Raw genomic sequence first — 17,698 nt, forward strand, 5'->3', positions numbered from 1 at the left:
AAAATTATAAAATTTGAATAATCAATTATTCAACAGTACTGATGATTTATCTACCAGCTGATTACGTAGTGCATCCTGCTCCCTATATACCCATTACAGCCACAGATTCCAAACTCTGCCCACTAAAGGGGAGTCCGAGTTTCCACACTCCCTTTAAATGAAACTGTTTTACTAGAAAATTTACTATAGAGCAGGGGTGTCAAACTCATTTTAGGTCATGGGCCGGATTGGGCAAAATGCAGCTTCATGCGGGCCAGATCAGTCAGGCGCGTGCGAACGCAGCTTTCATTGCCTCCGTTTTTTCAGCCTGTTCTCATGTGTCTCAGTATCTGCTATAACTACAAAGTGTTTCACTTCATAAATTCCATTTCTTATGAAGAAGACTGCTGAGCAAGCATTATTTTTATGATTGGTATTAACTTACAATCATAGGCTTCATATCGCCGGGCCATTAATAATTAAAATAATAGATCTATATAAAATGATCTCGCGGGCCGGATATAATTGTACGCCGGGCCGGATATGGCCCACAGGCCTTGAGTTTGACACCTATGCTATAGAGTAACATCCAAGAAAAAAAAGTTTTGACCAGCAGCCAATGCAGACATCAGAAGTTTTGAGAGGAGGGGACTTCAAACAGGTCCACTGCCCAAGGATAAAAGGCAGCAGCACATCAGTACAATGAAAAAGAGCTTTGACCAGTGTCCAACTGGCATTTGAGATTGATTAGCAAGAGCAATTAAAGGACGATGGGCAAGTACAGCAGCAATCATCTGAGTGCACATAGTCTTGAGGCTTTAGCTCATCGAGGCTTCAGTGAGAGAAAGCAAAGGATGGAAGAGCTGAAGTTTTTTTTTTCCCATTTTCTGCTTTATATCTGCTCACCTAGCACAGTAGAGATGACAGACAGGATAGTGGAATGGTCCACTTGCAGGATATGAGAAGGCAGAGAGACCTCCAGTATCCCAGAGAACAACAACTGCGAGAAGTGCATCCCAGCTGCAGCTTCTAACAAGCCACATTAATGAAGTGGAATTGGAACTAGATGAATTCCAGATCATTCAGGAGGCTGAGGGGGTGATAGATAGGACGATAGAGAGGTAGTTACACCCAAGGTGTAGGAGACAAGAAACTTTGTGACAGTCAAGAAGGGAAAAGGGGTTAAGGATCTAGTGCAGAATATCAGTGTGGCCTTCCCCCTCAAAAATAGGTATATCATTTTAGATACTGTCAGCAGGGATGATCTAACAGAGGAAAGTTGCAGTGGTCAAGTCTCTGTGACTCAGAATAGAAGGGAGAAGAAGAGGCATGCTATGATGAAAAAGGATTCATTAGATAGAGGAATAAACAGGAGGTTCTGTGGGCGAGAACGTGTTTCCTGGATGGTATGTTGCCTCCCGGGTGCCAGGGTCTGGGATATCTCAGATTCAGTCATCTATATTCTTAAGTGGGAGGGTGAACAGCCAGAAGTTATAGTCCATGTGGGTACCAACGACACACGTAGGACAAATGACAAGGTTCTACATAGGGAGTTCGGGGAGTTAGGTGCCAAGTTAAAGGGCAGGATCTCATCAGTGCTACTTGTGCCACGTGCTAGTGAGGCAAGAACTAGGAAGATTATACAGTTTAATATGTAGCTAAGGAGTTGGTGCAGGAGGGAGGGCGCAAGATTTCAGGATCATTGAGCTCTCTTCCACGGAAGATGAGGCCTGTGCAGACCAGATGGCTTGCACCTGTACTGGAGAGGGACTAATATCCCAGCGGGAAGCTTTCTTAATGCTACACAGTGGTGTTTAAACTAGAGTTACAGGGGGATGGAAACCACAATGCCAGAACAGTTAGTGGAGTGGTTGTGGAGGCAGATGTTGCTAAGACCTTAGACAAAGTTAGGAACCACAAGGTTGAGCATGGTGCGACTAGTGTCCTGAGCTGCCTATATTTCAATGCAAGAAATATCATAGGAAATGCGGATGATAGTGCTAAAGATGAGGTGGCTTGTTTACAAACAGAGGCAATGGGTAGTTAATAGGGCAGAATTGCAGTCAAAAGGATAAGTTGCAACGTAAAAGACGGACAAAATTGCAAAAAGGTAAATACAGTATTGAAAATGCTGCATTTAAATGCTCGTAGTATACGGAATAAAGCAGGTGAAGTTGCAGCATGGTAGCAGACTGACCGATATAATGTTGTAGGCATCACTGAATCAGGGCTGAAAGAAGATTTTAGCTGGGAGCTTAACGTCCAAGGATGCACATTGTATTGAAAAGACAGGCAGGAAGGAAGAGGGGGTGATGTTGCTCTGTTGGTAAAAAATTAAGTCAAACCATTAGAAAGAGGTGACAGAGTGGGAAGGTGTTGAAACGTTGTCAATAGAGCTAAGGAACTACAGGGGTAAGAAGACCCTGATGGAAGTTGTGTACAGGCCCCCAAACAGTAATAAAGATGTGACCTACACATTATATTGTGAGATAGAAAATGCATGCCAAAAGGGCAATGTTCCAATAGTCATGGGGGACTTCAATATGCAAGCAGATTGGGAAATCCAGGTTGGTGCTGGGTTGCAGGAGGGGTAGTTTCTAGACTGCCTATGACACAGCTTTTTAGATCAGCTCATGGATGTGCACAATAGAGGATTGGCTATTCTGGACTGGTTGTTATGCAGTAAACTACTGATTAGAGACCTTAAGGTAAAAGCACCCTATGGGGCAAGTAATTATAATATGATCAAATTCACCCTAAAATTTGAGAAAGAGAAGCTAAAGTCAGATGTATCAGTATTATGGTGCAGTAAAGGGAATTACTGAGGCATGAGAGTGGAATTGGGTAGAATTGATTGGAAAAGAACACTGGCAGGAATGATGGCAGAGCAGCAATAGCTGGAATTTCTGGAAGCAATTCAAAAGGCACAGGATATATATATATTCCAAACAGGAAGAAGTAATCTTAAAGAAAGATGGCACAATGGTGGCTAACAAGAGAAGTCAAAGCCAACAAAAAAACCCAAAGGCATATATTAGAGCAATAATTAGTGGGAAATTAGAGGATTGGAATGCTTTAAAAAAAACCAAGAGAAGGCAACTGAAAAAGTCATTAATGTAAAGATAGAATATGCAAGTAAGCTAAGCAGTAATATTAAAGACGATAGCAAAAGATACTTTAGATACAAAGTGTAAAAGGGAGGTGAGAGTGAATATCAGAGGGCTGGAAAGGTAGTAATGCTGGACAAGGAAATGGCAGATGAACTGAAGGTACTTTGCACCAGTCTTCACTGTGGAAGACATTAGCAGTATGGTGTTAGTTCCAGGTGTCAGGGGTCATGAAATGTGTGAAGGTTCTTGGGAAACTAAAGGTAGATAAGTCACCTGGACTAGATGGTATACACCCCAGAGTTCTGAAAGAGGTGGCTGAAGGGTTCGTGGAGGCATTAGTAATGATCTTTCAAGAATCACTAGATTCTGGAATGGTTCCGGAAGACTGGAAAATTGCAAATGTCACTCCATTCTTCCAAGAAGGAAGAGCATCAAAAGAAACTATAGTCTAGTTAGTCTGAGCTCAGTGGTTGGGAAGATGTTGGAGTTTATGTCAGGGTACTTGGAGGCACATGATGAAATAGGCCAAAGTCAGCATCAGGAGAAAATCTTGCCCGACAAATCTGTTGGAATACTTTGAAGAAATAATAAGTAGGATAGACAAAGGAGAACTGGATGATGTTGTGTACTTGGACTTTCAGAAGGCCTTTGACAAGGTGTCACACATGAGGCAGCTTAACAAGCTACAACCCCATGTTATTACAGGAAAGAATCTGGCACGGATAATGCAGTGGCTGTTTGGCAGGAGGGAAAGATTGGTAATAAAGCGAGACTTTTCTGGCTGGCTACCGGTGATTAGTCTGAGTTGGACGGATTCTTTTTACATTATATGTCAATAATTTGGATGATGCTAATGATGGCTTTGTTGCAAAGTTTGTTAATGAGATGAAGACCATAAGACATAGGAGCAGAATAAGGCCATTTGGCCCACTGAGTCTATCAGCCATTCAATCATGGCTGATCCTTTTATCCCCTTCTCAGTCCCAATCCTCTGCCTATTCCCCATAACCTTTGATGTCGTGTCCAATCATGAACCTATCAAGCTCTGCCTTTAAGTACACCAAGTCTGCCTGTGCTCATAAATTCCACTAATTCACCACCCTCTGGCTAAATAAAATTTCTCCACATCTGTTTTAAATGAATACCCCTCTATCCTGAGGCTGTGCCCTCTTGTCCTAGACTCCCCCACCATCAGAAACATCCTTTACACATCTGCTCTGTCTAAGCCTTTCAACATTTGAAAGGTTTCAATATCTCCCTCATCCTTCTGAATTCCAGCGAGTACAGGCCCAGAGCCATCAAATATTTTTTTGTATGATAACCCTTTCATTCCTTGTGAACCTCCTCTAAATCCTCTCCAATGCCAGCACATCTCTTCTTAGATGAAGAGCCCAAAACTGTTCACAATATTCAAGGTGAGGCCTCACCAGTATCTTATAAAGCCTCAGCATCACATCCCTGCTCTTAAGACTAGACCTCTTGAAATGAATGCTAACATTGCATTTGCCTTCCTCACCAGTGACTCAATCTGCAAGTTAACCTTTAGGGTGTTCTGCACAAGGAGTCCTTTTGCACCTCAGATTTTCAGATTTTCTCTCTTTAAAAAAAAAATAGTCTACACATTTATTTCTACTAGGAAAATGTATGGTCATGCAATTTCCAACATTGTATATCATTTGCCATGTTTTTCAGTCAATGTTCCAACCATGCCAGCAACTTTCCTGTAATACCATGGGCTCTTAATGTGGTAAGGAACATCATGTGCGGCACTTTGTCAAAGGCCTTCTGAAAGTCAAAATATACAACATCTACTGCATCCTCTGTCTACCCTACTAGTAATGTTCTTAAAGAATTCCAACAGATTCATCAGGCACGTTTTCCTCTTAAGGAAACTGTGCTGACTTTGTCTGATCTTTTCCTGTCACCAAGTACTCCATCACCTCATCCATAAAAATTGACACTATCAGTTTCCAGTTAACCACCGAGGTCAAGCTAACTGGTCTATAATTTCCATTCTGCTGTCTTCCTCCTTTCTTTAAAGAGTGGAGTGACATTTGCAGTTTTCCAGTTCGCTGGTACCATGCCAGAGCTTACTGATTTTTGAAAGATCATTACTAATGCCTCCACAACCTCTACCACTACCTCTTTCGAACCCCAGGGTGCAGTTTATCTGGTCACGGTGACTTAAGTACTTTTAGTTCTTTAAGCACCTTCTCCCTTGTAGTAATAACTGCACTCACTTCTTTTCCCTCACACCCTTCAACATTTGGCACACTGCCAGTGTCTTCCACAGTGAAGACTGATGCAAAATACTCACTTAGTTGATCTACCATCTCCTTGTCCCCAGTCATCATTTCTCTGGACTCATTTTCTAGCGGTCCTATATCCAGTCTCATCTCTCTATTTTTTTTTTTACATACCTGGGAAAAAGCTTTTACTATCCACTTTTGATAAAGTTTGCTATCTCATGTTCACATTTCATCTTTCCCCACCTCATGATTCTTTTAGTTCCTCTCTGTAGGTTTAAAAGCATCCCAATCCTCTATCTTCCTGTTAATTTTTGCTTTGTTGTATGCCCTGTGTTTTGCTTTACAATAGCACTGACTTCCCTTGTCAGCCATGGTTGGACTATTTAGCCATTTCAGTATTTCTTCATTTTTGGAATACATCTATCCTGCACCTTCCTCATCTTTCCTAGAAACTCATGCCAATACTGCTCTGTTGTTATCCCAGCCAGCATCTCCTTCCAGTTTACTTTGGCCAACTCCTCTCTCACACCACTACAATTTCCTTCACTCCACTGAAATACTGCTACATCAGACTTTTCTTTCTCCCTATCAAATTTCAAGTTGAACTCAATCATATTGTGATCACTGCCTCCTAAGGGTTTTTTAACCTTAAGCTCCCAAATCACCTCTGGTTCATTACGTAACACAAAATCCAGTATAGCTGATCCCCTAGTAAAGTTAATAACAAACTGCCCTAAAAAGCCACCTCATAGGAATTCAACAAACTCATTCTCTTGAGATCCATTACCAACCCAATCAACCTGCATGTTAAAATTTCCCATGACCATCATAACCTTGACGTTTTGAGACAACGCCATTTCTGTTTCCTGCTGTAATCTGAAATCCACATCCCAGCTACTGTTGGGTGGTCTGTATATAACTGCCATCAGGGTCCTTTTATCCTTGCAGTTTCTTAACTCAACCCACCAGGATTAAACACCTCCCAATCCTATGTCACGTCTACCGATTTTGATAGCATTCTTTGCCAGGAGAACCACGCCACCCCCTCTGCCTACTCTATCCCTCTGATACAATGGGTAACCTTGGACATTCAGCTTCCAACTACAACCATCCTTCAACCATGATTCAGTGATGGCCACAACATCATACCTGACAATCTGCAATAGTGCAACAAGATCATCCACCTTATTTCTTATGCTCCATGCACTGAGATATAACACTGTGTACTGTATTTGCTACTCTTTTTGATTCTGCATCCCTAATACACTGATACTCACTCTGCTGGCTGCAATTTTGTCCTATCATCGGCCTGCACCTTCCTAACAGTCAGACTGCATGCTATCTTTGCTTTTTCTCTATCTGTCCTATCCCGAGTCCCTTCACTCCAGTTCCTACCCCGCTGCCAAATTATTTTAAACCCTCAACAGCTCTAACAAGCCTGTCAGTGAGAATATGGTCCTGTTTGATTTCAGGTGCAACCCGTCACTTTGGTACAGGCCATACCTCCCCCAGAAGAGATCCTAATGATTCAAGAAAGGAGGAAGGGCAGGTAATTTGAGGAAGTACAGAAACTACAGAAAGACTTAGACAGATTTGGAGAATGGGCAAATAAATGACAAAAGGAATACAGTGTTTGGAAGTGTATGGTTATGCACTTTGGTAGAAGAAATGAAAGGGTTAACTATTTTCTAAACAGAAAGAAAACACGAAAAACTGCAATGCAAAGGGATCTGGGAATGCTTGTGCAGGATTCCCTAAAAGATAATTTGCAGGTTGAGTCAGTGATGAGCAAGACAAGTGCAATGTTAGCATTCATTTCAAGAGAATAATACAAAAGCAAGGATATAATGTTGAAACTTTATAAAGCACTGTTGAGGCCTCATTTGGAGTATCGTGAGCAGGTTTGGGCCCCTTATCTTAGAAAGGATGTGCTAAAACTGGAGAGGGTTTGAAGGAAATGATTCCAAGTTTGAATGGCTTGTCATATGAAGAGCGTTTGATTGCTCTGGGCCTTCCCCCCCCCCCCCCACTGGAATTCAGAAGAATGAGGGGCAACTTAATTGAGACATAGAAAAAACAAGGACCTACAGCACAACACACGCCCTTCAGCCCACAATGCTGTGCTGAACCTGTACTTACCTATTAAATAGTGAAAGGGTTTGACAGAGTGGATGTGGAGAGGATGTTTCCTATAGTAGGAGAGTCTAAGACCAGAGGAAACAGCCTCAGAATAGAGTGGTGAGAAGAAGGAATTTCATTAGCCAGGGAGTAGTGAACCTGTGGAATCCTTTGCCACAGGCAGGTGTGGATACCAGATCTTTATGTATGTTTAAGGCAGAGGTTGACAGATTCTTGATTGGTCAGGGCATGAAGGGATATGGGGAGAAGGCAGGAGATTGGGCTGAGGAGAAAATTGGATCAGCCTTGATGAAATGGCAGAGCAGATTCAATGGGCCAAATGGCTTAACTCTGTGTATTATGGTCTAATCAGGAACTCTACCAATCTGGCACTAAAGTTCCAATTATCAGAGTATTCCTGTACTCATATGGTTTTAAATTCAAATACTTTGCAATAGCAAACAATTTAAATGTCTATCTACTTGTTAAGCACGTGCTGACATTGCCAGTTGTTAACAAGGACCCTTTACCTCTTTTGGCCATTTAAAAAAAAGCGCATTAAGAGGCAGGTTTCAAGTCCTTGCAATACTGCAGGAGCTGTACCTGCCACTCCAGATATTCTTACTCTCATCAAGTAGGTCACCTTGTACCTAATGACATGTGAAAATCCAAGTATACTGCATCCACTGATATTTCCTTGGCTATGTTACTATGTATATCCTCAAAAATAGACCTGTCATTTCTATTCTATTTGTACAGTCGGTCCTCCTTATCCGCAGATTCCGCGCGCGCGGATTCAACCAACCATGGATCGGGAAAATCCAGAAGTGTTCTTCCAGCACTCGTTGTTTGAGCATGTACAGACTATTTTTTTCTTGTCATTATTCCCTAAACAACACAGTATAACAACTATTTACATAGCATTCACATTGTATTAGGTATTATTAAGTAATCTAGAGATGATTTAAAAGTACAGGCAGTCCCCGTGTTATGAAGGAGTTCCGTTCCTGAGTCTGCCTTTAAGTTGGATTTGAAGTCGGAACACGTACATCTAGTATTATTTAGCGTCAGTTAGTCAAACGTTTGTCTTAGTATATAGTATATATTTTACCTTTATATGCATATAAAACACTTAAGAAACATATGTATTTCAATAATCAAACCACTACATTGCTTAGTAATAATTGTAGCTTTCATCGGGGCAGGGCCTTTCACATGCTCCATTAAAATTGTTCCGATCGTTAACCGACTGTAACCTAACGCTTTTCCAATGACCGATGGCATTTCACCTCTTTCTGATCGCTTTATTACTTCCACTTTATTTTCAATTGTGATCGTGATTATTTTCGTGAACAGAAACACTGCAGATTCAGGGCTGCGCCAGGTCCTAAAGACCACCGCACTGAGACGTTAAATAAAGTCTGGGGTTCCGCTGGGCCTTAAGGTCCATGGCATTGAGCCAGGTTAAATAAGGGACTTGAGCATCCGCAGGGGGTCCCGGAACCAATCCCCCTCGTGGATAAGGAGGGCCAACTGTACTAGTTTATTTTTCCTCAATGACTTTCCACATGCCCTTTATGAACGATTCTAATATTTACTCATTGTTGACCAAATGGCTCTAGATATTTAATGATTCTTTTCCATTTTTTACTTACAAGATTATATTGGTCTTATTCCAAACCACAGATAATCCTAAAATTCTCAAAGCATCTAGCTACCTTTAAAAAAAAAGGAGGAATATCCTGGGTAAGGAGGAAGGGTTTAAAAGGTAGATGAAACAAAGTTGAAGATGGATATAAAGTTGAAAGAAAATGTATGGGGTGGCAAAAATGTGTTAAATAGAAAAATGTGATAATTCAGAATTCAGAGGAGGAGGGGAAAATGGAGATACATTTAGATAAATAAAATAAACAAATTAAAAACAGACAAGAGTTTCTTAAGCATATAAAAGGGAAAGAGTTCCAAGTGAACACTGGCTCCTACACAAAGAGGCTGGAGAAATGCTTATAGGGAAAAAGGAATGTCAGATTGTTTACATCAATCTTCAGGTAGAAAATTCATAAATGTGCTGCAAATAAAACACATTAAATGTAACTCAACCTACTGAATGTCTATTTCCATAAAGTAACTTCTAGAATTTTCAGTACACATACAAATTATATCCATTAGAACAAAATGCAAGTCACCAGTAGGTCTTCTATAACATCTTGTCAAACTTGGGATTTTTAAAATATTATTTTTATTGAGATACAGCACGGAATAGGCTTTTCTGACTTTTCAAGCCCAGCAACCCTAACATAATCATGGTACTAGTTACAATGAACAATTAACCAGTACACCTTTGGAAACTGGAGCACCTGGGGGAAACTCACGCAGTTATGGAGAGAACGTACAAATTCCTTACAAGCAGCAACGGGAATATATTGTGCCTAGCTGTGATCATCCAACTTTTGCAACTAACTCGTTAAGCTTAAAAACTCACAAGGATGTTACTGGGAGTAGGCAGCTCGAGTCATAACAAGAGGCTGAATGGGTGGGACTTCTTTTCCAGGAGCGTAGGAAAATCGAGGGGTGACCCTTTCGGAAATATATAGAATCATAAGGGCAAGAGAATAGTGAGACCTTTCCCATAGTAGGGGAGTCTAAAATGAGTGGATATAGGTTTAAATAGAGAAAAGAAATGATTTAACGGGACCTGATCGGCAAGTTCTTCCCCCATCCTCTTTTATAGAGGCTGGTGACAGGTGGTGCTAGAAGTAAGAACCATTGCCATGTTTAAAACACATTTAGTTATATACACGAATAGGAAAGATTTGAGAGAGATAGTGCCCAAACACAGGAAAACAGGACTAACTCAGGTAGCTGACTTGTCTGACAAGGACAGGTTGTGATGAAAGGCTTGTTACCATGTTGTATAACTTTGACTCTAAACTAAATGTAGCATTTAAAGGTATATTTGTCATTACTGTGGTCATTACCTTCTACAGAATTCAGTAAAAAAAAATTCTAAGTTCCAAAATATGTCTCATCATTTCTAATACAACAGTAGGAAAGGACCCAAAAATATTGCCCATTAACTTGTAACAAGTTCCTCTGGACCCAATACCATTTCCATTATTTCACTGACTTTTACCTTCTTGGGAATATGAACCTATACCAAGTTTGCAAAGAAAAATCCAAAATAAAAGTTATTAAAGATAACTATTCAAATTGAATGCTCAAATACCTGACTTCTGTGATGAGAGCGCAACCACTAGTGCTGGGTCAATTTCACAAGGCAAACCAGATGCTGAAGAGAGTTCATACACATTCATTGCAACCTGCACAGGTTAAGAAATTACATTTGAGATAATAAAAATAATTCCCTAAATTCTTCATATAGAATAAGCCAGAAATCTATTTACTAAATCTAAAACACAAATAACTATAAACACGTGGAATTTCATGTTAAATTGCTAATATAAATTTTAGAAATAATATTTCACAAGAAAATGGTTATTATGTAGTATTATGGTTGTGCTATTACGGCTGAAAACCGGCTGCGTCTATTCAGCTGCAGTCATTTGACGTATTAGTTGCTGAAATGTTTGCCTCAAAGCCAGAAATACATGCTACATGCCCAGAGTATGAGTAGACAACATCTGGGAGTGAAAGATCAATCTCTGGATTAATTCTGTTAGCAAACTTGACCGCTAATTATTGTATCAAGTTTCTTCATCGGTAATAAAAGTTCTGGAGATTGCAGAAAAGGAATTTAATTGGCAAATACCTTTGACAAAGTGCTGCATGTGAGGCTGCTTTAAAGGAACCCAGGGTGTTACAGGGAAGTTACTAACACAGGCAGAAGACTGGCTGACTGACAGAATGCGAAGAGTGGAAATAAAAGTGGCCTTTTCTGGTTGGTTGCTGGTAACTAGTGGGGTTCACCAGCAACTGGTGTTGAGTCCACTACTATTTATGCTATATCTGAATGATGGCTTTGTGGCCAAGTTAGTGGATGATACAAAGTTAGGTGGAGGGACACGGTAATGTTTATTAACAACTCATAATTGTTCTTGAAAGGGTAATAGCATGAATTTCTTGATTCCTTGAGATTTGTACAATGGTGTTCACTTACACTGCTGCCCAATCTTTCTTTGTGGTAAAGACCAATTTTTGAGGGTACAATGAAACAGGCTTGGAGTGTTGTGCAGTGTAAATTATTGATAGTAGTGTCTCTTGTTGTTTCATGTCAGTGGCACAAAGGGCATCAAACAGTCCACTTTGTCCTTGATTAAGGTTTTAAGATTATTATATCCATTCGAATCAAGGCAAATAATGAGAATTCTATCAGAATTTAACATCCTTCCAAATAGCAGGAAAGCTTTGTGAAGGCAATGGTATCATCTCACTTCAGTGTTATCAAATAACACTTAATAACTCGTTCACTATGTAGATTAGAAACTATATCCAAATCCCAGACCAATTCATTCAGACCACATTTACTTTATTAATCAAATTAGTGTTAAGTGTGTTACGAATGTGATGCGACTCTGAGGGGCCAAAGGGTACAAAGTCGCCCCCTCCTTTTTAAGAATCGCAAGATCACTATTAATTCGGGTCTGGGACCCAGGAAATAAGAGAGAGACACGCAGAATACACAGGGTTTGGAATGTGTCCTGGCCTCAGCGAAACGGAACCACTGATAACGGCTATTGTCTCTTGGAGACGGAATTGTGTATTGAGTACTGTACTATTCATTGAAACCCCTCAGGGGACAGCCAGAGTGGGCTGGTTGAGGGATTGCATCATCCCAACCTGAATGACATCGGAGACCCCGTGAGTAAGGATAAAAGAGGGTCTGGGGAACAACCCCTTCAGACGCACCAGGAGAAACGCTAGAAATCCTGTGACAGCATTTAATAGCGACAGCGGGTAGGTACTCGTGTGCATCCTCCCTTGCCTGGGTTGGCAGGCTCACCACGGAAGAACGGTTTAGCTAAAGGAGAGGCCACAAGTGAAAGGCCACAACAATGAGACTCCTGACGGATTAAAATCATAAAAGGAAAATTAGCAAGTTTTTCTCCCAAATCTCTCTCTCTCTCTCCAACCATTGCAACCCAGCGGTCCCCAAAGGCTGAAGCCTGCATGAACTGAGTGAACTTTATATTTCCATCGGACAATACATTATCCCCTAGACAACGATAGAGCTTATTTCTTATTATTATTATACCCGCACTTTTAGATTTAGTATTGACGACATATATTATCTGTATATTTGCACTGATATTATTTTTGTGTATTTTTACTAATAAATACTGTTAAAAATAGTATCATCAGACTTCAATGGACGTCTCCATCTTTGCTGTTAAGTGACCCAGTTACGGGGTTCGTAACAAGTGCAATGCTAAACGAGTGTTTTTGAAAGGCTTGGGAGAAATTTCTGGAAATTATCAAGTTATGAACTCCAATTGCTGAAGTTGAAAAAAAACTAATCACATTCATCGAGGTCTTTTGTCTTGTAGTTTAGAAATAAAAGTATAGCAAATGCTAGAATTCAGAATCATTCAGTATCACATAGCTGACAAAGCCTTCCACCTGAAAAGTTAACTCTATTTCAGATTTCACGGATGCTACCCAACCTGCCAAGTGTTTCCAGCATTTACTCTTTTTATTTGAGCACCTCCATCGTGATTATTCTAAATACTGGTGCTCCACAAGGTTGCTTCCTCATACCTCTATTCTACTCCCTAGAAACTCATGACTGCATGGCCAGATTCTGCTCTAATTCCATCTACAAGTTTGACCATAGCGGGCCGCATCATAGTACAGGAAGGAGAGAGAGCTTAGTGACGTGGTGTCAAGACAACAACCTGATGGCATGAATATCGATTTCTTGAACTTCCTGTAATTGCACCCCTTCCCTTCATTGTTCCCCATTCCTGTTTTCCTCTCTCTCCTTACCTGCCCATCACCTCCCCCTGGTGCTCCTCCTCCTCCCCTTTCTTCCATGGCCTCTGTCCTCCCCTATCAGATTGCCCGTCCTCCAGTTCTTTATCTCTTTCATCAAACAACTTCTCAGCTCTTTACTTCACCTATCACCTTGTACTTCTTCCTCCCCTCCCACCACCATACTCTGACTTCTCCCCCTTCCTTTCCAGTCCTGAAGAAGGGTCTCAGTTTGAAATATCAACCGTTTACTCTTTTCCAGAGATGTTGCCTGGCCTACTGAGCTCCTCCAGCATTTTGCATGTGAACCTTTTCCTCCTATTAACATAAGAACTAGCCAATGGCTTCAGAAAGGAGATAGTGCACATGGTCCTATCTATGTCAACGGTGTTGAGGATGACAGCTTCAGATTCCGAGGTGTGAATATCACAAATAATCTGTCGTGGTCCAACCACGCTGATGTCACAGCCAACAAAGCTCACCAAAGCCTCTATTTCCTTAGGAGGCTAAAGAAATTTGGCATGTCCCAATCAACCCTACCAATTTTTATCAGTGTACCACAGAAAGTATTCTAACTTCAACCGATCTGCTGATGACAGCAAGAAACTGCAGAGTGTTGTGGCCAGAGCTCAGCATATCTTGGGAACCAACTAGTGTAATTAACCTGTATATTCTCTCTTCCTAGGCTCAAAGACAGATTCTATCTCACCTTTATTACACCTTTGAACAGATCTTTTGTATGAAAAGATGGAACTCGTCTTCACAAACTTCAGTGTATTGTGTAATTTGATCTGTATGAACAGTATGTAATAAGTACTTTTCACTGTACTTTGGTACAAGTGGGAATACTATGGCAAAACCAATTCCATATGAGCATAATAGCTTCTCTAATTTACAAGCATGCACATTGTCTTCATTTGTAATGTAAATTCAATAAAACCAAACAGTACATGAAAAATGCACCACAGGAAAATACACAAAATTTATCTATAATTCAATACACAATTATTACATTCACACTGTGCAATTCTAGCAGTAAATACTTCATATTAAATATACCATAAATAACTTGATCTTAAATTCAAATTGCAATACCTTCATATCTGTCTCTCTTGGAATGTGATCCTTGAAATCTTCAACTGAACTAACAAGAAAAGGAATGTGGCACGACAGAACCTGAAAGAAATATTCACCAAAATTAGTGTTAGTAGATTTTGAAGTCAAGCCTTCAGAATGAGAAAAGGGAGGGGTAGAATGAGCAAATCTGGCAGTGTAGAATAGGAGTTGTAGTCTAAAGAGCATGGAGGGGCTTAGAAAAGAAAGTTATGCTCTTCAACATTCTGAAGTTAAGCATTGTTCCAGAAATTTTTGTCCCAGGATTTTGGCAGCAACACACTAAAGCCCCCAGTCCAGTAGCTTTGATTCAGAGGTTACTTCCTCAGTTGCAGCAAAGGAACAATAAATGCTTTTCAGACTGTAAATACTACAAGATATCCGCAAAAATAGCAACAGCTTTGACAGGACAAGAAGTCCGATGACTGCAGGCAATAGACATGAAGTTATCACGATTGCTGTTTACAAGCTCATGATGATCACAAATGAGTAAAAGAACAAAAGCAGAGGCAAAAGAAAGAAACTAAACTGCAGGCAGAAGCAAGGCTAAGTTCCAATGTAAAAGCATTCTGGACAGGAGTACTGGATATAATGCATCCATATTCCACAAATAGAAAACGCACATGCCTCGATCTATTTTAATTATGTCATTTGGGTTCTGTAAAACATAGTCACATCTAAAAGTATCATCCAAAATACACTCTGGCACTGTTAATTGGTTACTCTTTAGGTCTCTGGCAATCATTTTGTCTAACTGCTCCTTCATGAATGTTAATTTTCGTTTAACCTGTACCTTGTTCCCAAGAAAATCGCTTTATCTGCTCAGTTGTGATTAACTATGCTTCTCAAAAATAACTGCAAACTTTTGTAGAAGTATAGATTAGAGGATGAAATAAAGCAATTTGGCCCCTTTTGTTCTACGATTCAATCAGATCTGGGCGTATATATACTAGTTCCAATGTGTCTCAATTAACCAGAATCCATTTTACTTTTTTATCTCTAGAGCCCTTTTAATTCACTAGCTCCCATTAAATGCTTTTTCAAAATTATTTCCTCTTCCAATGTCACCAATATGGTTTTAAGAATGTTGTACAGCATTTGGTAATGTGACCACAAACATATTCAAAGATACTCATACAATGTACGTGAATCTATCCGTACTTACATCTCTAAGTGCTTCCTGTGCCAGTGAACGGAATGATAAGATAACACCAATTATTGTCATCCTCTTCAATACACTGTCAACCGCTACAATTTATAAAACAAAGAAAAATGAGTAGCATCTAGAATTTTTGAGACTGATCATGCGTAATGCATCAAAGCATACTCTTCAGAAATGTATCCATATTCGACTGAACAATCTTCAGCTTCAGACTAATTACACAGTAATTTAAATAAACTGTACAAAAATATCCTTGTGAACATCAAATTCTTAGAAAATTGGAAACACTAATTTAAAATATGGATAGCTTCAATTTTTAAATAAGCAGTTATTTTTTTAAAAGTAGTAATGAAACATAGCCATGGTGGTGTAGTAAGTAACGCGACACTATTACAGCTCTGGGTGTCGGAGTTTGGGGTTCATTTCTGCCATCCTCTGTAAGCAAGTTTTTACATCTCTTCTCGCATGTGTGAGTTTCCTCCGGGTGCTCTGGTTTCCTCCCACAATCCAAAGACATACCAGTTAGTAGGTTAATTGGTCATTGTAAACTACCCCATGATTAGACAAGGGGTTAAATCAGTGGATTGATGGCAGGAATGGCTTGAAGGGCTGGAATAGCCTGTTCCATGCTGTAACTTTAATTAAAATAGTGGAAATGTTCCATTTTTTTATTTTTCACTTTTACAAAACATGGGTAAAAGGTTATATTTAATGGATCTACATTTAAGATATGAGAGTGAAGGCTTCAAACTCCACTGTCACTAATGTTCAATAAACCTCGGCTTTTCTTAAATCACATCAACAATTTGGCTGAAGGGACCAAATGTTATAGTTTCAAGTTTGGAGGTATTGAGGGGGCAAAAGAGGATGTCAAGAGGCGTCAAGGGTATACATCCAAGTTGAGTGAGTTGCTAAGAACATGACAGATGTAATACAATATGAAAAATGTAGTCATTCATTATGTAACAGAAAAATGGAGTGTTTAACTGGTGAAGGATTAGTAGTGGGCTTGGTTTGCTTGCACATAAGTTGCTGCAGGCCAACATACAGATTCAAACAATTTATTAGCCAATTATTGTAAAGGGATTTGAATACAGGAATAAGGAAGTCATATTGCACTTGCATTTGGCCTTGGTAAGAGCACACCTGTAGTTTTGGTTTCATTACTATGGAGAAATATGTGCTATGAAGGAAGTCCAGACAGGTTCATTAATCTCATTACAGGGTCTTCAACATGAGCCAAGACAGGCTAGGATAATATACTCTACAGTTTGGAAAAATAAGTTAAGATCTTACCAAAATATACCAAATTCTTATGATGTTTTTTCCTAGCTCAGTACTCTAGGACTATAGGATATAGTTTCAGAAGTAGACCATTTACAAAGAGGACTGTGAACCTTTGGAATTCTGTAACATAAAGGACTGTGGATGTTCAATCAAAACACAGACTGAGCGAATTCTGGGTATTAATGAAATCAAGGGATTATGGGGACTTTGATCGATAACATTGCTGATGTAAAAGATCAGCCAGTAACCTTAATGGAGGATGAACCTGCTCAAAGAAGTGGGCAGCCTGTTTCTATCTACAAACCTACAGCCTCCCACAACTTTTCCAATTTGACTTTTTAGCACTCTAACTGAAAAACTTTATGCGGATCCAATTAATTGGCCCTAGACTTCTTCACTTCAGCAGTTCATCCTCCCAATCAATTCTCAGTCTGTATTTTGAAGCATTTTATTTCAGATTTAAAAATGTTTCCAGCAAGTTGAAAAATTCAGGCGTTTATTACTTTTTCAACAGTTGAAAAATTAGGAGTCATGGGTACTGCAGGATTAGAAAGGATTTCCTTACAGTAAAGTTTCTTAAGGCTTTTATGCATTCCTCTCATATTAGGAAATTTAATTAATCTTTGCAAAAATTTAAACTATCTCGCATAGGACCGGTGAGCTAAAGCATATTTTTTAAAGACAAAATTTAAAACAATGTTCAAATACAGATTGAACAAAGGTCTTAAATTGACCTTGGTCTGTTTTTAGTT

At 39.7% G+C, this 17,698-nt stretch overlaps 1 protein-coding gene across 2 annotated transcripts in view; it reads right to left on the minus strand.

Moving 5' to 3' along the window:
* nckap1 (NCK-associated protein 1) overlaps window positions 1–17,698 on the minus strand; it is a 161,459-nt gene that overhangs the window by 26,361 nt on the left and 117,400 nt on the right. For both annotated transcript variants that reach the window (XM_059966809.1, XM_059966808.1), the window contains exons 25-27: window positions 15,663–15,745; window positions 14,480–14,560; window positions 10,683–10,776 (exon numbers count right to left, since the gene is read on the minus strand). In XM_059966809.1, the coding sequence (XP_059822792.1) occupies window positions 10,683–10,776; window positions 14,480–14,560; window positions 15,663–15,745 (258 nt within the window). The remainder of the gene's footprint in view (window positions 1–10,682; window positions 10,777–14,479; window positions 14,561–15,662; window positions 15,746–17,698) is intronic.

The sequence above is a fragment of the Hypanus sabinus genome, chromosome 4 (assembly GCF_030144855.1).
Source record: "Hypanus sabinus isolate sHypSab1 chromosome 4, sHypSab1.hap1, whole genome shotgun sequence".
Taxonomy (NCBI): domain Eukaryota; kingdom Metazoa; phylum Chordata; class Chondrichthyes; order Myliobatiformes; family Dasyatidae; genus Hypanus; species Hypanus sabinus.